Source organism: Buteo buteo, chromosome 6 (assembly GCF_964188355.1).
Source record: "Buteo buteo chromosome 6, bButBut1.hap1.1, whole genome shotgun sequence".
Taxonomy (NCBI): Eukaryota; Metazoa; Chordata; class Aves; order Accipitriformes; family Accipitridae; genus Buteo; species Buteo buteo.
Window position 1 is genome coordinate 8,185,584 of NC_134176.1, and position 25,279 is coordinate 8,210,862.

General features: G+C 42.3%; 1 protein-coding gene across 1 annotated transcript in view; it reads right to left on the reverse strand.

Moving 5' to 3' along the window:
* The window catches only part of KCNH5 (potassium voltage-gated channel subfamily H member 5), a 159,749-nt gene that overhangs the window by 22,614 nt on the left and 111,856 nt on the right, over positions 1–25,279 (reverse strand). The window contains exons 9-10 of the mRNA XM_075031045.1: positions 18,615–18,867; positions 6,435–6,631 (exon numbers count right to left, since the gene is read on the reverse strand). Coding sequence (XP_074887146.1) covers positions 6,435–6,631; positions 18,615–18,867 — 450 coding nt within the window. The remainder of the gene's footprint in view (positions 1–6,434; positions 6,632–18,614; positions 18,868–25,279) is intronic.

Sequence of the window (25,279 nt, forward strand, 5' to 3'; positions counted from 1 at the left end):
TCCATTCTCCATACTGATAAATTCCTCACGTGGGTTTGGCCCAGACCTATTAGCAGTTTCTCAAGAAATTCCCAGGCATGGACCAGCCAGTGACCACTGTCAATTGGTAGGTCTGGATGAGGTCATGTGTTGTTTGAAGTGGGCTCTTCTGTCCCATGCACATTCAATATACAAGTCTAGACACCATCAGAAGTAGTACTAGATCTAAATCAGTGAAACAGTCCTTTAGGAAGTATTGCAATGGAATATTAACATAACTGGAGATAGCTGTGAATGCAATGAAACCAAACAATAAAAAATATAAAAATATTGTCTTAAGTGAAAGCTTCTTCAAGCATAACGGAGGCTGCAGAGTCTGCTAAGATGTGAACAAAACAAAACCAAATTGATTTTTGAGGGTATAATTTGTTTGCTCTGTAATCATGCTAAACTGTCACTACAGCTAAACTATAGCTATAGGACTTCATTTTCTGGGACAACATGTTCATATAAAAGAAGAAAAAACCCAGGCAACTACAGACCAGAGAGGGACAGGAAAGGGCAGGAGCATCCTGAGACAAGGTAGAACAATCTTTCCTTTCTCACATGGAGATGGAGAAAGGAAGTTGGTGAAATTAAAGGCAAGGCTAGCCTGTGAGCTCTACAGAGAGAGCATGAGGAGGTAAATAGCCCATTTATGCCCAAACTGAACCAACCTTATTGCTTTAAAAAAAGAGGAAAAAAAGGTATAAGGTGTGTTACTTTTGTTGGAGTTACAGGTGAGGACAGAGTGAGGAGGAAAAGTAAGAGGTCAGACCTTTGGCTTACACAGCTGAGGAGGGTGTCCTTTGCCATGGGCACAAGAGAGCTGCCTGTTACTGCAGTAATGAAGCAAGAGCTGTAAACGTCCAAACACAATGTCATGGGCAGCACAGCTATGGGCTGTGACTACCATCACTCAGTGTTTTTCCCTGGAGAAGTGAAGAGGGGCACCACCATGCCTGGATGGGGAGCCCCTCTGTGTCCCCTTGCCTCAGCTAGGGTCAGCAAGCGGCAGGATGTATCAGCCTGCAGATGCTTTGAGTCCCTGCAAAGATACAGACAGGGAAAGGAAACATGCCATACACGTTGCCATCAAGAAGCCGATCAAATTAACTTTCAATAGGCTTGAGCAAGCCATTGAGTTACAAACAAACTCGGAGATAAGTGATGCCAAAAGCCTGCTGGCCATGTAAGCCATAACAGAACTTGATCTGTTGGATCTGCCCTTCCAGAGGCTTGATCCTGCACTCCCTGGGACCCTTGACACTGGCTCAAACCAGCAGAAGAATAAGCTGCACATGCAAAAGGAAAGTACCAGGAGTGAGAGATGGATGAGGACCAAGTACCAGCCTGGGGATGGGCATATTCCCTATCACAGGACAGGAGTCCAGGACCCCCCTGAAGCCCCCACCAGCTGATCTACATTATTAGTCACAGCAGTTCCCTAAGCAGCATGTTTTTCTCCCCTGCTTCTCCTCATTAATAATGATGGAAAAACTTGGTTTCCCCAGATAGTTTTGCCATCATTACTGTCCCACATGGAGCAAGTTCCCAATAATAGACTGAAAAAAATGGTGAAAATGGATGACGGACCTGCCAGTGTAGATGGACCACTGGGCAGAGGAGGTGCTCAGCACATCCTGCTCCACAGTTACCCCACAGCTTTTTGTTTGCCAGTTGCCCAAGGACGATGCTCTGATCCCTTTCTACGTAAGCAAGTCACTCCCCACAACTGATCAGGACTGAGTGTGAGCACCAGCTGGCAAAGTGCAAACAGCTCTGAATTAAGCTGCCGTAATTGTGAACGGCTTTCAGAGCTCAAAACCTGCGAAAGTCCCCAGGTTCACCAGAACATGCGCAACCTTCAGGAGCAAGGGCCAATATGCAGAGCAATGCTTTCTGCTTTTGACATTGCTTCTGCATCAGGACACTCGCTAATATTGCACGCCATCTGGAGAGTCTTAAAAATGAAGAAGGGGGATCCTGAATGAACCTCAGTACAACCTTCACTTTTAGGAGACATGAACGCAGAATTCAAATTAAAATAAAGCTTTTCTAAAAACTATGTGACACAGAAATGATGAGTGATTCAGTCAAGAAACCACATGCGATTCATTAAAACCTCAAAAAAAACCAGAAAGCCAATTTAAAAAGAAATTACTCCAATCTGAAATAGAAAGAAAAACAGGGCGTGTGTTAAGACAGTCTGATGGTATCACCCGCTAAAAAGCCTCAGAGATTCACAGTGTGCTGGAGGAATTAGATAACATCAGTCGCTCACAGTGTTGTTCCTGGCTTTAAGAGTGTCATGGAAAAGAACCGAGACTCTCCGGATGGTATTTCACTGCCTTAAAGACACTCATTTCTCCTCGTATCTCCTTGGTTTATTCTCCAGCACACCTTCCAGGAGAAAATGCACCAGAGCTCCTATATGGACAATCCTCCTTTTCCCTGGCTGCTCCTGACTCATTTCTCTAACACAGCTCTTTTTGCTCATGGTAGAAAACAGCAGCATGTGACGGTGTACTTTAAAAGCTGGGGGAAATCTTTGCTTTATTGAAGCATGGGAGAATTTTAGTTGGGATTTCAGGAGGGCCAAAATTTGAGTTTGATTTTTTCCTGCACTTGCACAGACTGTGTTGGTCCAGCAGTTAGGTGGAGGTGGTGCATTAGCTGATGCAAATGGGACCGATGATGAGAAAAGGAAAAAAAAACACTTTAAAAATATTTCAGCTGAACACTTGTTTTCTGTGGGAACATATTTGGTAGCTTGATGTAGGCCTGCCTTCCTGAATTTTGACCATCAATAAAATGTACACTTATTTATACAGGTTCGAGCCTCCTAGAGGTCTGTCTTGGCTCCCCTCCTCGGGCCAAGCTCCATGGCTTAAGCTTGCAGAGAGGCCCTCCTCCAGCTGTGTGAAATCTTGAAAAGCACTTAATGAATTAGACATTATTAATATTCTCCTCCAACATTAGAAGGCAGTAATTAACTCTTTGAAGACTCATCCCAAACACTGCTTTATAACTTTCAGTCCTCTGAGGCAGCTATGTAATCTCATTGTGTTTTTCAAGAATATCTTTCCAGATTAATTATTTTCCCTGTTTGGAAAAAAAGTTCAAAGTCCTAGTTCTGCCTTGGAGTGTGCATCAGTGACGTTAGATGTGCCAGAAAGATTTCAGAGCACGAAACACGATATGCTGCAATACTTTGCAATTACAGAATAAAAGTCACCTCGCCACCCTGGGCAGGAAAGATGACTGCAGGTTGAAAAGCTAGCAGACACGCTCACTTTATGGGCTCATAAATGCAGCATGATGGCTGAGCTACCTAACACAAAAAAGACAACAAAAATCCAGAGTTGATAATAGCATGCTGAGCAGATGCCTTAAGTAGGTCATTCAACATACCAGGCCTCTAAATGTTATTTGGGAGTGAGAAAACATTATCTTCCCACTTCAGCAAGACTTTCTCTTCCCTGTCATGTGGAACTAACCTTTTGTGTTCAGTACTAGTATTAATTTATTAGCCTTTTGAACGTCTAAATTGTTTTGCAGTCTAGAGACTACATCTAAGTGCTGGTTGAGGGGCAGTGCAGCACAAACACATGTGTGTGTGCACTCACATACATGTATGCGTATTTCAAAGAGCAGACCTGATGAAAAAACAATTCTGTTTATATATTTTTGACAGTGAGAACAGCCATTTTCTTGAACACAGAACTGCAAGGAGTGTATTTTTTTTTTATAATTAAATGTCAAACCTTACGAGTGATGACTACATAGAAAAAGTGCTAAGTATATTTCTATTGAAATCAATTAAAGGAAACAATGATTTTCTTTCCATTTATATTACATGACTCCAGCACAAACTGCTGCAGTACAATGCAGCTCTGTCAGCCTAAACTCATTGCCTGAACTACTGTTTTCTGTTCACCTGATGGAACTGTCCTGGATGGCGCTGCTTTTCCTAAGAGATGAATTCACCGTCAAACACTTCTGTGCCCAACAGGGAATCACGTATACTTTCAGGAGATAGGAGGTGTGAAACAATCCCCTGAATAACTTAATGTAACAGGACTTAGATAGTGTCCCTGGTGTTGAAAGTAGCATGATCTATTTTGTGCCTAAGAACAATACACAGAATTTCTGCAAAGCAGGCTCTGGCTCAGCACATCTTACTGCAATACTAGAAGTAAGAGTCCTCCCAACATAGTTGTTGAGTAAAAGTGTAGGAGACATCATAGGTGGAGTTCATCTGATATACCCTAGGTATTTAAAAGTTAGTGATCATGGACTCTCTCAAAAGTCAGCAGGAAGGGGGTGGTTTTCCCATCCCAGACTGGGTACTGAAGAGGGGCCAGGTGATTGCCTTCTGGAGGAACCACTCCTCATGGGCTAGAAAGGTGACCAGTGACTAGCCTGGACATCATCACCCAGCTTTTAGTGAAATGAACTCTACCCTGCAGGTACCACACTGACACTACCTTTCTTTGACTCTCCAACCACTCTCATGTAAAGCCCACACGTGCCCCCAGCCAACACTTCCTTTCCTTCTACGAAATCGAACATCTCTTTAGAAGTGCCGTTCCTTCTTGCTTTGAGTCACTGCCCCCATGGCAAAGTCCACGTACCTAACACTGAGCTAGAGAGCAGGTATCTGTACTGGGGACATGAGCCCACGAGTGTTTCCACCTGGGCAATTCCCTATGCCAGGGCCCTGCAGGGGAACTAATTTTCCTTAAAAAAGGTGCGTGGGAGAGAAGAAAATCCATGAAAACCCAGCCAGGAGGCTATTCCCCATACGCACTCCTGGACTACAGAGTTGAACTCCAGCACGTCGCTGGAGTGAGGAAAAGATATGTATGTGTTTTTGCTGTACACAGCCTTGTCACGGCTAATGGGTGAAGGGGAGTCCCAGGAAGCTAGCTGAAGTGACAGGTTTACGGTTTTAAGAAGGAAAGAATACATTTTGGCACAATGCGTGTGGCATTATCTTGTCCCATGAAATCACCGTCAGCAATGCCTGAGCCAAATTGTCATCGCGGGACAGTAGCTGGTGGCACGTTACAGGTAGGCAAGATGGCAAGCTGGGGATGCTGAAGTCAAGGTTGGGGGGACATCTTATAAACAGAGAAGCAATAAGCTAGAAACCCCAAACCAGCTTTCAAGCCCCAAAGCCCTTCTTCAGGTCTGAAGCAGAGTTAACAACCTTCAAGACAGAGGTAAGCTGACAAGCTGGAACCAAACCTGATTATAATTCAGCTCATTCAGGCTTCAGCACAGACAGAGGGGGACTGTAATCCCATTGCATCTGCTTTTTGCCATGGGTATTTTGTGCCATACTTGGTATATTAGCGAGCACAAGGAATGCACTAAAAATTAAACCTCCTTTGAAAGAAGCATTTGTAAGGTGCTCCAGTGGATAGAGAGAAACTAGACTCAGAAAAGTAAAATTTTAGTTGTGCTGAATTCTTATTACTGCAGAGGCTGAATTTGTCTTGTGAAATTCTGAGGTAGCCTTGCTACATTATCAGGTGAGATGCCCAAGGTACAGCTGCAGAAAAATGTGTTTCAGCGGCTAGAGGATCACAGTTAATGCTCAATAATCTATAAATCATTGTTATGAGATTTCTCTATGCAAATGAAATTTATATAACCCTCATCAATCTTAAAAAAAAATCATAAAGATTAAGTTTTGCAGCCGCAATGCGAATTAAAGAATCCCTTAACCTGTTTTCAAGACACATCCTTATAGCTAATTAATTTTTAGATGGAGTGTTCTTTGAAAGGACTAATGGATAGTGAGCATTGCTGATTGATTATAAAATGAGCAGGAGGGTTTAAGAAGTGAGCTGTGAATGTAGAATCGCTACCAAGCTTTATTAACCTTGCCATATTAAAATTCTAAACTATGCAAGTAAGACAAGCAGGTATTAATACAGTACTTTTGCTGAGTACATTTTATTTATTTAACATCAATAAATTTCTCTTAGTTGGTCTATGCCATGCAGATCCATCAGACTGTTCTCTGACCTATATCTTAGCAGGTGAGAGACTAAACCTCACCTCTGAGGCATCCAGCATCTTGATTCTATCAGACTATAAAATATAACTTTATACATTACGCAATGGGGGAAAAAAGCCAAAAACCAGCAACTGTGAAGAAAAGGAAAAGAAATGTAATTCCTATGTCACCCTGCTAGGACTGCTTCTCAGAGCTGCAAATCTACAGGCAACTTCTATGGAGGCATCATTAACAAACAGAGACGACATTTATTGGAAGGCCAGTTAATCTGCAATGACCTGAAAACATCAAGAGTAAATTGGGGGTTGTTAAACACTGCAAACAGTCTGCAAGAACGTGCAATCTGTCCGTGAGAGAAAGGAGAAAACAAGAGCTGTTGCCTTACCCGCTTCCTCAGATTGCAGGTGAGCGTGAGATTCCTCGAGAATGAGTTTGCAAAAGCAGTATAAAAGTCCAATACTTTAAGCAAGGCTTCTCGTTTAATAATATGTAAATCGCAGTATGTCAGAGCCCGTACATTGGCACATGCGTGGGCCAGACTGGTTTCCTTCCAGAAGATATCACCAAACACATCACCTTTACCTGAAAAACAGCAGGACAAATTTGTTAAAAGGTAATGCTTATGCAGCATTCTTCAGCACACAAATGATTTCTTCCCAAACTGTCTTATGCTTCCAATTATCCTAACATAAGCTCCTAGCTTTGAAAACTAATAAGGGTAGAAGTTTTAAAAGTATCTGAGGTACTTGAGTATCCTTAGCAGTAGCCCCAGGTTTTTAAGGTATTTATAGATTGCTTTGTGAAGTGTCACAAAGCATAAAAGCCTGATTGTAAAGGTCTCCTTGTAGCTGAAGATGGAGGTAATGGATTTTTCAAAGGCTCCTGAATATAATAAGCACTTAACTAATGTCCAGGTGATTGGATATTTCTGAGGGTCTGTTCCTAAGTGACTTAGGAGCCCCACTCTTACCAAAAGCCTGTGACATCTCGGTTCCTACATCACCATGGCTTTGCAGTATGGTGCAAAAGCCAGCTTCCAGGGCCCAGGGACCACGTTTTAAAGGACATTTAAACATTTTTAATTCAGTGTGAATGGCAACACTCCTTCTGAAAAACCCACCAAAAACCTCCCTGAGACTTTTAACCTCTAAATATCCAGCTTGAAATCTTAAACACATCCAGATGTCTAGTTCTAAATCCAAACACATCCACTTAAGTAGAGGCTTATGCTTAAGTGTGTATTTAATTGTTTACTGAGTAAGAAAGAGTTTGACACCTTAGACACCTGCACATATAAATAACTTCAACCAGATGTGAAAATTACACCTGAAGGCTATTTCTACATTGGTAGGCAGTGTAGCAGAAGAGCTGATGCTGAGGACCTGCACATTTTGAGGACTTAGGAGTAGCTGTAGTCCAGTCCCACGGACAGATGAGCTCCAAGGGATGAAAGTGCATGAGATGTGCTCTGACATACACCAGACTCCTTTCCTTTCCTCTGCAAGGAATCCACACCCCCAGACAGCCATGCTAGACACTGCAGCAGGACAACTCAGGAGGACCAGGACATCAGATTCAAAATCACACTCCTGACCCCAACCACAACACCAGCATGGATGCAGACTGGAGATACGCTTTCAGGTTCGGACCCTATGGTTGCTCTGAAAAGAAGTAGTGGGAGCAACAGAAAGCACACTGAAGCATCCAAAAGCTGCCTCTTGCTGCCCAGCTGCTTGCCAGCCACAGGCTGGGCTAGGGCCACGGTGTGCGGTTTGTGGCTGACACCTCAAATCTTGAAGCAGAAACCATGGTACAAAGGGTGGTTTCTGTTTCAGACCCCGATGATATCCAAGCCCTTTATTTTAGCAGTTATTAAAAGGAAACTAAAATCAGGCAGGCAGTGGTGGTATTGCTATTGATTCAGGTACCTCAAGCAGCCCTTTGGTGAAGGTTAGTGATTTTGTAGTTTGGGGATAAAAAAGGTAATACATTCTAATATTTCCTCTTTTAAGTAGTTGTAACATTTCACTCAACTCTATTTTGGGAACACAGACCAGAGTAATAATTTATCCAATCCTATTACTTTTTGGGGTCAGAGGCTCTGTTCCTCTATTTCCAGTTCTGGTTTAGGTATTGTATCCAGTAAAACATACCTAACATTTCTCATGCAGAGTAAAATAAAGCGTGCAAGTCCTTATCTTCATTTCCTCGTTTTTATTTTCTAACAAAGTCTGTGTAGCAGAATCATCCCTTAGAAAGGTTGTAACTGCATTCTCATTGAACTGCTTTTAATTCTGCATATTTTGATGTAATTAAAATTAACTATAATTCATAATATAGCTGGTATAATTTATAAAACAAGTTGCTCTAAAATGTTCTTCTTATCACAGAGCATTTCCTAGTAACATATCATTTATCCAATGTACTGTTTTGAAATTACCCTTTGCAGTTAATTGTCCTTGTCTATACCCACAGTTCAAAACCTGGTTTACAGATATACTCAGTACAGTTACATAATTTATAGGAAATAGACCATTTTTGAAATGCACAAAATTGCTTAATGGATTTGCTCTCTGAGGTGGACACAGGACAGAATTGAGTCATGCTTTCAGCAGCTGCAGAGTGCAGTTAAAAAGACAGAATTCATTAATAGGGACTATTACGATTTTCCCACAGAAATGTGAGCAAAATACTTGTTTTCTTTCTAAATTTAAGGTAACACACAGTTAATTTAAGCCAAGAGGTTGAAAGCAGTGGAAGCTCACTCTGAAACTCTGCACGATGGTGTGTTACAGAATGTGTGCCCAAACCACGGATAACTGAAATCACCATTCATAAACTCAAGAAGATCTTCTCATTGCCTTCAGTTCAGTGAGGCAGGGAACAGCACTGGGTCCCTCAGAAAGGCTGGGACATGATGAACTGAATTTATTCACTCTTCCATGAGCCATCAGACACTGGATTTGAACGGTGAAGTATAAGCTCCTCTTATATTGTGGGTTACTCTCTTCAGAAAGTATAAAATCTTGGAAGCGTTTAAGGGTTCTTGAATTTGACATTTCCCACACACACTTCCAAGTCTTGTTTGCCTCTTACAAATGTGCTAAGGAACATACTTAATGAAAACAAAACCAACCAGATTCTCCAAAACAATGTATCTTTTCTCATAACTACAGAGATTAATGTACTATACTTCGTCCCTATTAACCGTAGTTCACTGAGTGGAGAGTGGTAATTATTCATTCAAGTTTAATTTTACACGGTGCAACTAAATGAAAAAAAACTTTCAGAGTTGCAAAAGAAAATTTAACCGGTAGGTCTGAAACACCAGCTACTCGAAGGCACCTATACCCTGGACACTTCCACGACACGCGCGCACCTCCACGTAAAGCCCGGGGCTGGGCTGGCAATACAGACGTGCTTGGGGCTGAGGCAGCCTGCAGGCTTTTCAAAGCCTCTCTCTAGAGATTTCTTGAGGCCCCAGCATGTTACCTCCCAAATCTGCACTGCCCTGAGTCCTGAGCAGTCTTCATACCTGCTCCTGAATGGAGGTGAAGCTCTGGGAAGTCCTCCTGCCCCTGCTCCCACAGTACCCAAAGCACCGCTGAAAAAAGGGACGCCGTAAGTTAGAGTGGGAACCGCTTGCGTACATTTTGCACTTGGTATGAGGAAAGGGGAGGGGAGAGTCAGGATTTGGATACTGCTGGATTAAAGCTGGCAGGAACATGGGTGTAAGGGTTTGGGACTGAAGGAACCACGGAAACCACGGAGAGATGTGCAGGGTGTTGGTGACAGGCATAATTTTTGCTGAAATAGCTACACTGGTATCATCCTAAATATGGACAAAAATTTGCTGGTGTATTATGTACATATGCCTGTAGGTAAAACATACATATATGTTCAGGCATGTTTGTGTATATATTTAGAGACAATCATATGGTATGCAACTATATAATAGACAATGATATTTCTATACACTAGTCTATCTTTTATATTATGATAACTCTCCCATACCGAAGGCGGGGGGCAGATATTCTCCGCAGCCTTGCACCATGGACTGACTTGCCAATTTGTGAGACAGAAGCTCATGCCTGGACCTTTCAGGCAGAACAAATCTTAAGGGCCTTATGAAACTCCCTAGAAGCTTGCAAAGGGAATGAAAAAGTCCTTGGACTCCGAGAGGAAACACTTTTGTTAAACAGCGTCTCAGAAGCCGTATAAGGCAAAATTGATCCTTCTCCAGATGGGGACAGAAACTGAGCTAAGAAATATCCTCGGAGACATGAGAATTTGATGGGGCCTTTGGGAGAAAGTTTGGGCAGGCAGTGAAAGAATAAATTCTTGGTGGAGAACAGCACTGAGGAAAAACACATAAAAGGGACCAAGACTTCCTCTTAAGGTGATAAGGAGTTCTTCTGGGCTGTGCAGCCTTAGCTAATAGGCCAGCTACCCCTCCCCCCATTTTGAACATTTCCAAAGTCCCATCAGTCACATTAGCAAAAGCCAGACATGATGAATAATGTAGGCTTTCCATCATGATGTGCTCAAATCTGTTGCTTATGAAAAGCAAAGGCTGATTTTGTTGCAGAATCAGTAAAACTGCATCATGTAGAGAAAACATTCATCTAATCAGCTCAGGTACTAATAGCCATGAAGTGATGGCAGCATGCACAGAACTGGAGGTCAGTGACTGCATATCAAGTCCCTGCAGCCATAATTACATATACTGGTATGTATATTCATACAAACACATCTGCCTGTGTCTATACATCTGCGGTGAAACCTCTGGCTGCAGGACAGATGTACCTCAAACTGATGTCAAAATCGAATGAGCAAAGAGGGAAGCAGCTCCTGTTACCCAGAGCAGCAAACAGCTCTCTGATGGTTCAGCGAGTAGGTAAGCTCTGCAGCTCCTTGCCATGGGACATCAAGGCCGGCTGCATAGGTTTACAAAATGATGGGATGTATCCATGGAATAAAATCCATCTGTGGCTACTAAACACAAAAGATTTCCCTCTGAGTGAGGAAGACCTTGAAACACAATTCAATGGAGGGCTGGAGAATATTCGGGGGAAGTATTTCTGTTTGCTTCCTTCACCTTCCTACTTTCTCCTGCACATCCGCTATTGGCCATTTTTGGAGACAGGCTACTGGGCTGGCTGGATTTCTGGACTTAGCCAATACTGCTGTGTATTGGTTTTATGTGGCAAGGTTTTGGTAGCGGGGGGGGGTTACAGGGGTGGCTTCTGTAAGAAGCTGCTGGAAGCTTCCCCTGTGTTCGAGAGAGAGCGAGCCCATACCAGTCGGCTCTAAGACGGACCCGCCGCCGGCCAAGGCCGAGCCAATCAGCGATAGTGGTAACGCCTCTGTGATAACATTTTTAAGAAGGAAAAAAAGTTGGGACAGGGAGAAACAGCCGCCGGAGAGAGGATTGAGGACATGTAAGAGAAACAAGCCTGCGGACACCAAGGTCAGTGAAGAAGGAAGGGGAGGAGATGCTCCAGGCACCGGAGCAGAGATTCCCCTGCAGCCCGTGGGGAAGACCCTGGTGAGGCAGGCTGTCCCCCTGCAGCCCAGGGAGGTCCACGGTGGAGCTGATCTCCACCTGCAGCCCGTGGAGGACCCCACGCCGGAGCAGGTGGGTTCCCGAAGGAGGCTGTGACCCCGTGGGAACCCCGCGCTGGAGCAGGTTCCTGGCAGGACCTGCGGATCTGCAGAGAGAGGAGCCCACGGAGCAGGTTTTCTGGCAGGACTTGTGACCCCGTGGGGGACCCGCGCTGGAGCAGTCTGCTCCTGAAGGACTGCACACCGTGGAAAGGACCCATGCTGGAGCAGTTCGTGAAGAACTGCAGCCCGTGGGAATGGCCCACGTTGGAGACGTTCGTGGAGGACTGTCTCCCGTGGGTGGGACCTCACGCTGGAGCGGGGGAAGAGTGTGATGAGCCCTCACCCTGAGGAGGTGAAGGGGCAGAAAATAACGTGTGATGACTGTAAACCCCATCCCTGTCCCCCTTTTGCCGCTGGGGGGGCTTGGTGGAGAAATCCGGGAGTGAAGTTGTGCCCGGGAAGAAGGGAGGGGTGGTGGGAAGGTGTTCTGAGATTTCATTTTATTTCTCATTACCTTACTCTGGCTGATTTGTAATAAATTGAGCTAATTTTCCCTAAGCTGAGTCTGTTTTGCCCGTGACGGTAATTAGTGAATGATCTCTCCTGTCCTTATCTCGACCCGCAAGTTTTTGTTATATTTTTCTCTCCCCTGTCCAGCTGAGGATGGGGGAGTGATAGAACGGCTTTTGGTGGGCACCTGGCATCCAGCCAGGGTCAACCCATCACAAGCTGTTTAAGTCTGAAGAGGGGATCTGGAGAAGTTGGGGGTGAGGTAGAGATGCAAATTCATCAGCTGCCTCCTGCCATCTGGGACATCATTGCTTCCTGTAAGCATAGCCTACGATGTGCACAGATGACTACTAGACTGTGAGAGAGGTCTCCTTGCCCCTGTGAATGTTTTAGCCAAAACTTCAGCTTTTTCTGGGGCATCCAGAAGGGTCCGAAGTCCCTTGAAAATCCGATCAGAGCTCAGCACTGACCAGTCAGATATCCAGCTCTACAGGACTGCAACATTAACATGTGAAAGGGCAGAATGATGGGAGAAAACAGCATTTCTAGCATTTGAAAGATTGTTAAAATAGTCAGTAAAGAAACAATAACAAGAGACTGTGCCAAAGATCCAAGTCCATTCTGGCAAAGGTACTTTGCATTATTTAACACAGTGCAACCTTCCCCATCGGCACCTAGAAACACAAAAGAAACTCACCTTTCTTCCAGCATTCAGAACTGCTGCAAGAAGAGCAAGTGGTCTATATAGATATTCTCCCCTCACCTTTCTCATTTTTAGTGCAAGTCTCCTAGTACTTCATGTTTTTCTAGAAGCCCCAGCTCCTGGAGACTGGATATCTCCATTTTGATTTTATACAGAAATAAGTTTCCATCCTTCCTGACTGAGGAAATAAACTTGAAAGCATGACCATTCCCACCATCTTCAAAACTCATAAGGCAAATCAGATTGCCTCAAACTGTTAGTCTGATTTAAAAGAAATATATCACATGATTTTAAAATAATTTTCCTTTTCTTGTGCTGCCAAGACTTTTGAGTTCCTGAGTTTGGCAGTGAAGCATGCAGGTCTAATTCAAAAACATTTCAATTCAGTGAAAGGAATCTTTCTGACATTGGAGGCTGCAGATCACATCTATAACACACCAGTTGGCACTAAATTAAGATTGATGCTTCTTATTATAGTTAACTATCATGCAGACAAGAGATGAAAATATTTTAAATTTACAAAATAATGTGAAAAATTGAGCGTTCCCTTCAACTCTGTCAGTAAGAACTAATAACACTTTTGAACAAGCGTCAACAGAACTAAATCTTACATAGTTCTGCGCATGCCAACCCAGACCTGCAAGGTATGACTTATTCCAAGGCACGTGCTTAAGAAGAATTGCACACTGCAGAGCAGCACATCACATTGGTTCTCAGATCAGTAATCCTTCAAGTATTTTGCAAAATACCTTGAGATTCAATACTTAAAAAACAACCTGCATCACATTAATTATTGCACTCCTGCTAGCTGAAAAAAACCCAACCCTTTCCTTTATGAATCATTTTCCTCTTAGTTAATTTAGAGCTTTAACTCATTGGAACGAAAGGGACCTTTCCTATAGATGAAATAGGACACAGGCTGTTCCATAAATTGCTACCAGGTGCACGTTACTAACCTGCGGAAACTCTCACAATTAGTCTGCCTTGGTTTACTTCACATGAAAACCAAAAAACAAGCTCAGTATAAAATATCAAGAACTGATTTGACATAGGGGCAAATTCTGCCACCTTCATTCCACTTGAGAAGAAAACCAAGCTGCAACTAAACTACTTAAAATTACAGAATTATCTACCAAAACCATGAGATGGAATTGGACCGACAGTTTTTCGTGTCATACAGTGCATCACGCACAGTCTTGTCCTGCAGAAAGCACATGCCTGGCTGTGTAGCACCAAGGAAATTCAAAATGTTGATGCATGGATGCCAAACACCAAATTACTAATGCCCACGGATGAGAGCTATGGAGCGCCTGAGTCTCCTGCTCACCTAAATGGGAGCTGCTACTTGCTCAGCCTCTAAAGAAATTTCCTGTGTGCGATTTGGTAGGAGACTTAATCTTTTGACCTCCAAACACGTTAAGATTAAGAGTAGAAAAAGACTCATCCTTATTTGCAGCTGTAATACCAAATTCAAGAAGACATGCCACTTGCGCTCTTGCTTTCCTTAACTCCTCTGATACTGCATAATATCCCCTTCCCGGACCAAATATTTGGCAATAATTCATGAAGCAGACCTTTAATAAGTGAAACTCTGGCTTGCCTAAAAGCAATAAATCCAATAAACAACAGGTTGCTCTGGGACTATACACAGAACATGCTGAGAATTAACATGCAACAGATAAAGGCAAATAACAACTTAATTGAATACATATGGGATCAGGACCCTAAGTGCAGCTGAAACATGAGCTATTAAATCTATATTCATTCTGGCTTGACTATCGAAATTGAATTCATTCAGCAGCAGCCCCCACTAGGATTTCACTGCTCAATATATTTTTATCGCTATGCAGTTTGAGCAGTATTTTTGATCAATTCCTACAATCAACATTTCAACGTGGTGGATCATTATTTTTCTGCTGGCAAAACGACTTCTTCAAACCTTGTTAATCAATCTGCCTGGTTTAAGTTACTGTACAACTTACGCAGTCAGCTGTGCAAATAGCGGGAGCTGGAAAGCAGCTTCTAGAGACACTTGGTTGGCATCACCACTTACGTGGAACTCCTCACCAGGAGCAAATTCAGGTTAATTGCAGCAGGGTGAATTGTTAGGTGCCCTCTGCTAGCAGATGCCTGGTTTCATTAGCCCGGGGGACTTCAAACCCCCGGTCCTTCCTGAGACTTCTTTGCTGATAACACCTCCCCATGCAGAGCAGCGGCAGTTAAATTGTTTACTCCTGCTTGAGATGGTGGAAAATTACTGATGTGCCTTCTCAGGGTCACCTCACTTGCTAAGAAAGTTTTGATAATTAGAGACAAGACTGTTTGCCCTTCTCCATTATCCTGGCAACTGCAGATGAGTTATGTTAAAATGACTGGCTCTTGTTTTCTCCAGCGAAGCAGCACCCCATCACACCAGCTCTGCATGTGGTGTGCGTGTTTCTGCTACTCCACCTGCAAAAGGTGGGAGACTGTCCTCAAGACATGGAGATAACTAATGAGGGGAATGTAATGGGGCACCTGGGTACCTTCATTAATGAGTCCTATAAACTGCAGATCTACAATTGGATTCATTCTCTTACTGTACTGATTTTTGTAATGCTGATTACTGCAGCAGCTGGGCATTTAATTACGCACAAATGAGAACAAAACCAAACCAGGGGAGAAGAAAATGTCACAGTGCTGCAAGATGCCCTGTCAATCACTGGGTTTCACCTGCTTTTGAGCACAAGAAATGCCAAAGCTGGGGCCATTGAGCCTGGAAAACTGCTGCTAAACAAAAGGATGGTTGTCTCCACAGTGGGCGGGCAGAAAGCACCTGGCCAGGACGTGAAGCCTCCTGAGGACACCGTTTCAGCAGGCAGGGAGGCTGGATGTGCCAACTCACTGGGGCCGTGAGGAAAGGGAACGTGGTAAGGGAAGATGGAGAAGGGGAAAAAGCAGCAATATCGTGGAGTGATTCAGGCTAGGACCCAAGGGAGGATGAAGCCCTGCACTTTGGACAGAAGCATGAATGTAAGAGACAGAAGATGCATGTTCTTAACCCGTTTTTGTGTTCCTACCCGATTCACTTTTCTAGGATATTCCACTTTTGAGAATACACCAAAACTTCCATCTGTGGGTGAGCACGGTAAAGAAAAAAAAAATGACACCCCCTCTCTCTCCCTCTAAGCAAGGCAAATAACACTACCATATTAATTTACACTATTAAAACAGTAACTGCAAAGTACCAGTTCCAAAGCAAACTTAGGAAACGGATGGCTTTGCAAGGAGCAGAAGCTGGCAGACAGCATGTCCTGCCACGCTCCTGCTCCCATAGAGGAAATTAATGAGGACAAGTTTCCAAAGGATACTTATCGCATTTCCACTCCAGGTTACTGCTGGGGGATGGAGAAGATGGACAGACTGGTAGTACAACTCCTGAAGTTGACTTTACCTAGGAAATCCAGTGTGACGGCAGGTGCTTGGAGTATTTAAAGCAGGCTGCGCAGGTTTTCATGTTAGGCAGAGGTTTTTAAACCTGGTTTCCCCCTTAGGCAGATTCACTTTCCTTGTGCTTGAACTTCTCAAGGCAGAACAGATAGATAAAAATTATGTTCTTCACCATCTGATCTGCAGTCACTATTTCAGGTGCCACAGCTGCCACTATAAATGTCTTTGCAACTACATCTGGGAGGCTTTCTTCCACAAGTAACTTTTAGGATATGACATCTCATAATTACTCAGTTCACTATTCTGTTAAATAATTTGTCAGAGCATGAAAAAACTCTTCAGTGTGCTCTATGACTAGAGGAAACAGTTTATCTTGCTTCAAGTTACATTTACACGTTCTGCCAATCCCTGTAGTACACAATGAACATAGCTCTGAGTCATGGGATAGCTTGTCAGCGGCCATGGCAAAATCAAAGCCACTTCTGGTAATTAAAGTTAATTCACCTTAACTAGATACAGTTAAAGGTCTCTCCAGCCAAATGGAGACTAAGATAGATACTAGATTTACCATATCTACAAGGTAGAAACAAAAAGTTCTTATTGTCATTCCAAACACACAATATGCATTAGTAAATGCAATAAAGTTTTGCATGTAATCCATTTAGTGATGGCTTCTAGTTCAGTAAATTACATATTTATTGTTTGTTTTCATTGTAATACCCAGAAAAGTTATTTGTTTAAATGCTGCTACTTACTCTTAAAGCTTTTTTTTTTTTAAATAGCTGTAAGCAAATATAAGATATCATCACTGAGATTAATAATAAAAATAAAATGGTCCAGTGAGCTGAAAGACAAGGAATATTTTACTATGGAAATTGCAGATTTAGGAGCTTTCAACACAATGACTTCACATCTGAATATGCAAATAGATTCATTCTTACATTAAATCTCTCTTTTTAAAAACCTTAGTATATACTAGCATACGGAAAGCTGCAGCAGGTATTTCAAAAGAGCATGGATGTGCATTTTCCCCAGTTCATCCTCTCCAGCTCGGAGGACCTGGGTTCTGCCCTTGGGGAGCCATCCCCAGGCAGTCCTATCCACACACCTGCATGCTGGCCAGTCCCACCCCAGTGCAGGACACCTGTACACAGGCTTGTACGGCAACACGTCAGGAATCAACTTCGGCTACGTGCTTGTCCTCATTTCTCTCCTCCTCCCCCTTGCTGCCAGCTGGGAAGGAGCTGAAGCCTTGATTCACGACCAGTATTGACTCCCCACGTCCGCCCTCTTCCCACACGCCAGTGCAAGTCCAAAGTGTAACCCTCATCGCCCAGCGATTGTCCCCATGGGGTACAAGAGGGACCCATGGAGCCCCCTTAGAGGGAAGAAGCAGTGCAGAGCTTCGGTGGGGTGTGAGAGGTCCCCTAGGACAAGGCCACCCACCCAATTTGCTCTCAGGGAGCCACAGCTCCCGTTTCAGAGAGGGCAGATAGCTAATATTCAATGGGAAACGAGTTCTACAGTAAATGGTCTATTTTAAACAGGCAAGACAAACTCTAGGTAGTTTTCATGCAGAGCCACCGGTTCTTCCTCTACATTGTTCTGCCTCTGAGGATGACTCCTGCCTCACCACTGGTGCTGACCACTCAGTTCCACCATCTGCTACACCTTTCCCGATCCCACACAAGCTAGCGAGGAGGCTGCATTAGGCTCCTTCCCACCCACTGCTGGCAAACCAGACACGACAGCGGGGGGACGGCATGATTAACCTGGAGCTCCCCCATTACTCAGACTTCTCATGACTGTGGCTGGATAGATGGTGCATCGCTATCTCTTTGCATAGTCCAATCAGACTATTTATCTTCTTCAAAGCCAGTTCACTACAAGCAACGGTTTTGCTTCCTTGTCGAGACTGTTTGCGGGTGTTATTCTGGGCTAGAATACAGACAAATGAAAATCCCAGTGTGAAGATTAAGATGGAAATCCTCCTGAGAGACTAATATAAAACAATGTGCATTTCCTCGATCAGGCTATTTAAAAGATGTCAGGCACACAGATGCCATTCTCTTCTGCTCAGAGACACCGTAACTGTGACCGGTGAGCCATACTGGGCAGAAAGAGCATTCCCAAAGGCATAAAAGATGAAGGGTTTGCTTTTAGAGTAGTATCTCTGGAGACACGACATCTCCAACTCATGACAACCACGAGCTTCCTGCAGTCCCAGCTGATGTTAGGCAAGACTAGTTAATATTCAAAGCTAAGCAGAAGGCAAATATATCCAAACCACTAGCATTTCAATAGAGATCACAGTACCTAAAATAGCCACCACCTCGTCGTCCTGGATGACTTCTAGGGATCCTGAGACCACAAAGCAAAGAGCGTCAACGCTTTCCCCAGCATGATAGATGAGGTCCCCCGGGGCGCAATGGATCGTCTGAAACTCCACAGCCAGGGCTCGCAGGCAGCCGTCGCTAGCCAGCCGGAAGGCAGGGTGCTCGTTAAAAACTTTCCGGTTTAGATGCACGCAAATATCTGCTCTCATGTCCTTTGGGCAAATTGAGAGAACCTGAATGAAAGAAAGATTAAAAATAATCAGCTGGGAACGTGACAGGAGGCCAGCGCGCGCTTTATGAAATAACTGAATGGAGGAACCCGGGTGGATCTTAGGATCCATCCATCCAGTTATTTCGTAAAGCTTCTGGCGGGAATTTTATCTCGAATTGGGGTAGCCTTTTTCTACCCATCTACTGCTTTCACTGCAGCTGAAAGGGTGATGTGGAAGAAGGGGCTATTCTGTTACACCGTTCTCATCCCTAACAGTTTTCACACTCGTTTTCCAGAATCGCAGGTGGCACTACTAGGTTCCTGTCTGTGGATATCCCTCCAGACTTGGTGCCCAGACTATCCTCCCGCTGCTACGCTCAATCCCTGCAGGAGCACAGAACGGAGGCTCAGAGCTGAAGGAGCTTGAAGACATGCAAAGACGGACCATTCACAATAGAAAACACCACATTTTGCTCACATCCAGAAAACCTAGTCTTCAAAAGTCTTGATGTAGACGACCACTTACCAACGCGTATCCAAACACACCTAGGGTTTTGTTTCAGTGCCGTACAGACATATAATAAGTAACCTGCCCTGGAGGGCTTACAGACTAGAAAATCCAAAGAGCTTGAGACTAGAGCAAAAAGAAAGTATTATGAAACCTTATGAAATGTAAAGTAAAGGTGAGTGAAAAAACTGTCCTGTGAACATGAAGATGTCTTCATAGCAGACCAATTAAATAAGACCTTCAATTAATTCCTTACCTTAAATAGCTTTCCCTACTGAAACAGTAACACAAATACTCCTGAAGAAAGTGAAAACCTGTGGGTCTTGTTAGGTTTGTAAACTGTGTCTTTAATATTTGCACATCCTCCTAAACACACTAATGTCCTTATAACCCTAAAATACATGGTAGCTAATTGCACTGAGAAACATATAAAACCTTTTAAAGTTTAAATAGAAAAGAGCATGAGATTAAGAGCACTCTGGAAGTCTCCTATAAAGAAGACTGCAGATCGATAGTACTGATTAATTTCTCATTGTATGGAATTAATCTGGCAGCTTGCTCTGCAGACAGGGACATTGGGTCAATGTGTTGACTGCCATTGAATATTAGCAAACAGAGGGAGACTGGTAACCCTGCCTAAGTTTTGAGGCAAATGGTCATGTTAATATTGAAGTAAAGCCACGATTTTCATTTCTGTTTAATGCAGAAGAGGTATAAAACATATTATTGTAAAGTATTACTAAAGGTCCTAAAGCATAGAATGGGAAAATAGTAAACAATTTCTAGTTTAATAATATTTAGTCCCTTTCTTATTTCAATAGATCAAAGTTCCTTTGCAGTCAAAGATACAATGATTGCAAAAAGGTGAAGTTGAAGTTATTCTCCTATCCTCTGGACCATGACAGTCTGAGGCAAGGAAGGGCCTATGCAACCACCTGCACTAACCTCTTGCACTCATGATTTTCATATCAATCCAGAAAACCTGGTAAAATTATAGCCTAGAAGGCCTTGATTTAATGTTTTCAAATTATATAGGGTAGTTGTTCCAATGGACAGCTACTCTCTCTTAAAACATGTGCTGTTTCTGAACTGATTTTTTTTTAATTTTCAGACAACAGCTAGCGGATCTCATCATGCTGCTCAGATATAAGACCTGCATTCATCAGAAATCTCTTCCACATGTAGGTGTTTATAGAATATGATCAGGTCATCTCTCGATCTCATCTTGACTAAGCAAGAGATGATGCTTCTTGTGCCTAACACTATGAAGCACAGTATCTCTTTGGAAACTTCCCCACAGCATGAGGTTTTCTCACTTACAACCACCTTCTCAGATCTACCAGATCATTAGTTTTTCTTTGATTGAACACAGAATAATCATTTGGTTTAATGCTATTTTTCTGTAAAAAAATGTTGTACAGAACACATTAAAATACCCTGCATAAGTTTGTTTTATCATAAAAATTAATAACAAACACATTTGACAAGACATATCCTCCATAAACCATCATTTGCATTAGCAATAATGTCTTGTCTGAGTCACTGTTGATCATATCCCATATCACATTTCCATAATTTTATTAGGGGCAAATGTCAATTTTACAAACTTATACTTACCTGAGTCATTCCATTTTCCATTAGAAATATAGGCACACCTTAGTTCTTCCAGTAAAAAACAAAAATTATTTTTGAGAGTGATTGTTTCACCTCAGCCCTACTTCTGGATCAAACAGAAAGCTCGTCTTTATTACAACAAAATAGAAACATGCCATCTTTCTTCTTCTGAATAGCAATTCAATGAAAAATTCTGCTTTCTTTTGTATCATGATGGATGATTTTTAACATTTTTATCTGCTCTTGGGCCTAAATCATGCTTAGAAGTTTTTTACGTCCCTTTAATAACTTTCAGTAATGTAAGTACTTCTGACTTAACAAGGCCATGAGCTATGAATTCTCAAACACTGCTCTTAAGAAAAATGTGTGTATTCATGCATGACTGATTTCCAAATTTTATCTTTTAAGCTTCCAAACTGCAGGAAAAATTGGTTAAACTATTGCAGAGGTTGTTACTGTAAGATTCAGAGATGTTCCAGGACCCTTTGGTTTTTGGAGTGTAAATTAATTGTGTCCCTCAAGAATAAAAGCCACTTGGATGCAAAGCAGCATATTGCTTCCTCACAAATACAGAGTTAAATACAGAGTATTAAAATGAGCACTCAAAGCATTACTCTTTTTATAGACACAACAAATGTATCTATTATCACACACTGTAATATGAAGAGACAGAAAAAATTCCATTGCACAGAAAAAGCCAGTCTTAGAAAGCATAATTCAGGAATTTTCTGATGGCATGATAAAGTGATTCTCCTAATGACATATTACTGTATAGAGATATATACGGAGATATCACTTATCAACTAGTACAGCAGTAAATGAGTTATGATCCAAGAGTTAGCCAGGAACAAATATTCTTTATTTCAGTTTTTTGTCTGCTACGCTGCAACTACTGAGAACAGAGAAAGAAACAGATGAAAACTAAAAGAAATACTTAATATTAAAAGATTTGGCAAAGGAGCTTTGACTGATAAGGATAAATGTAGATATACGTAGGGAAAAAAAAGAGCAAAGATAGACAATCTCCATATTCAGCTATGTGTTTACTGTATGCTCCAAGCACAGAACTTCATGAGCTCCAACCTGACTTTGCAGCACTTCTTTTTGAGTTTACAAATACCAATGTCATGAATTCAGAGGAGTCTCACAGATGCCACCAGTTTCTCTGTTAGTTGTAATGTAGAAAGGGGTTGTTGGTGACACAGATTACGGTATGTAGTAATTTTCCTGCTTCCAAAGAAGACACATAATGTGATATTGGATCACACAGAAGCATTTGGAAGCTAATGATAAATAGTCCAAAGATTCTAAGAGCAGAAAATGAGAAAATGAGCACTTCAAATTCAGATAAATATTCTTCTGAAAATGATCCCTTATTAATGATACAAGACTTTGACATTCTTATTGTGAAATGCTCTTACTGAGATCTCAGCATTTTTAAGGCAGCATGCAACTAAAAAGATAAAACTAGTAACAACACGGTTGTACATGAGTCCATAAGATGTACAAATGCACACACATGGGTGTAAAAGAGAAATTCAATTTAAGGGAGAGGATATCCTGTAATGCTTAATCTATTGTTTCGCTGTTAGAGAAATGCCTCCAACACTTCATGTTAGTAGAACCAAAGTTCAGCTGGGAAATTTGTTCTAGCCCGTATATTCTTTCAGCAGCGTATCAAAAACCACCAAGACAAATTTCTGAAGAGGAAATTTCCTTAGAGATTTCAAGACATTTCTCAGTGAAACCTGTAGTTTATAAGCAAGGCAGGATATTAAGGTTGCTGACTGCAATGCTTTCCTAACTGATGGGTTTGGAGCACACAACTTGGAGCAGGCAGTCTGCAGGGACCAGATGCTAGTGCTGCTACAGAAGTTGCTTCGTAATAAATCTGTAGCCACAGACTTCACAGTCAGCTTTCCCATATGCATCGAAGCAGCATGAAAGAACAGAACCTGCTACGTTTCAATGCAAAATCAGAGGAGAAAGTCGAATTTTACCCAGAGGAAAATCTTCGCTGGCTGTAAAAGCTGTGTTTCTACCAGGAAAGGAGCAAGGCTCCATGCCACACATGAACAGTACACATGTATCCACAAAGACCTGAGCCACTACAAAGCTGAGAGAGGAGAAAGTAAAGCACAGAATAACATTTATCACATCCCTCCTCCACAGAGAAAATTAAACCTCCTCAAAGTCCATGTAAGACAATTGCTGAGCTCTGCCATCATCACCTGGCACCCAGCTGATACAAACCCCAACACAACGACACCCAATGCAGAGATTCAACACCGCTGTCATCTCTAGAGCACCCTATGGCATACGTAAAATGCTGGCAGCGAGAGAAAAGCTTGCGGTTGCTGCTAGAGATTGGGAAAGGCAGTAACCAGCTCAGGAAGACTTGCAGGGAATTGGCACAAAACGTCTCACTATCTTTTCAGCTCAAGATCTGTAAAGGGGGAATAAAATTCCCAAGGAGGTTCCATCTGATTTTTTTCCTCTCCCATCCGTTTCCTCAGCACGCTCAGGCAGTTTAAGATAAGCCCCTTGAACAGTTCAAAGAACTCGATGGGGAGCAGAGATTATTAAAAACTCAGAGAAAAGCAAATGAAACTAAACAAAACCTACAGATTAAGAGTGTGTCCAAACAATATCTTTTAGGACGGGTTTAATTATTTTTAAAAAAATGTTCCCCAGCTGGAAAACAATACAGGATGGCTTAGCAAATATTACAGAATCTGTTAAGACTTGTTAACAAAAAGGGCAGAGGCCCATGAATCATGAATGCTATCTATTTGCAATTCTCTTTCAGCACACAGGATTCTCACTTTCTCGGGGTTGTAGCTAAGGGATATATTGACTGATATTCAAGCAAAGAGCTTAGACTGTCTTAGCGGTGGAATAACAAGGACTGTTTCCTAAATGAATAACCATAACAAATATTGGAGATACTAAAAAATGTCAGCTTTGACAGCAAATAAAATAAACTCCTCCAACTTCTAACCGGTTACAGGCCACAGATAGCTCTTTTTATTTTGTGGAGAAAGGCCACTCTGGGTTTTCTGACATATTCAGCAGTCATAATCAAGGTCAGTTCTTTCCAAAAAACCACAATACCCTCTAGGCACCTGACCAAGTTATTCAGATTTTTAGAAGGATTTGGCTCATTTGAATGTTGAATGCTTTTGCAGACCTGGCTAAAAGTGTTACATTTGGCACTGGACGGAGGCCAAAGAGACAAAGGTAAGAAAACAGCTGATTGGCAAATCACAGAGCATTTTCCTGTAATAATCAGGTAAATTTGTAAGTAACTCAAAGGTGATGTATGGAACTGAGCAGTTATTAACCCTGCATGCATTAGGGTAATCTTTAATACATCACTGAAAATCTTGGCACTAAGAATTGAATTTTAGCAGCAATGGTGTGCTCTGTTTTAATTGCACTAAAATCCAAGGTCACTTGTATTTAAATGCTCAGAAATCGAGATCTGAAATTCAAGTCTAATAAGTTGAGTTTGGTTTGTTATTAATAATACATGAGCTGAACCAGTGATCAAAATGGTTAGATTTAGTGGTATAGCAACAAAATTAACTGGTTTTTAACTGAGTAACAAGTGTTAGAGACATGAAAAAATCCGTAGAAATCGGTTCTAGATTACATTAAATTCAGCTTTGTCAACACAGATAGAATCTGGCTAAGGGTCTGAAAAATGGGGGAAGATGAGAGGCATCACCATGTGTTTTAAGGAATCAAGTGGTTCACCAGCACAAGGCCTGCTGATGACCTGAAGTAGCAGATCCCAGGTTGCCTAAGGGTTGTACAGTAAGGGTTTTAGTGGTTTTGGTTTTGCTATAATATCCATCCTAAGCACAATCATTACATGACCTTCTAATGGTGCAAAGGATGGCAGACTACGGGGAATTCTATCATTAAAAATCAACTTTTTAGATGACAGAAAGAAAAATAAACATCAGAAAGAATATGGCATACATCAAAGAATCTCTCAAGTCACAACATTTTTTTGGACTGACAACTTCTGGCACAAAGGTCACCCTTGGAAGAATGAAGACGATCAATGGATTTTTTTTATTTTGTGCTTTTTCTGGAGGTGCCTCTATTTTCTAACATGCAGCATTGTGTAAAGACATTCAAGGGTGAAAGCATTAAGAAAACAGATCTGTAGAAGACCTTCCCCTAGATGTGGTCTCTCGGACTGACAGCCCCTCTGGCAGTTCCATCCCCTTGGTGGCAGTGCTCAGGGAAATGCCCGACCCATCCACTCAGGTACTTATTCCCCCAAGAAATAAGCTCATGA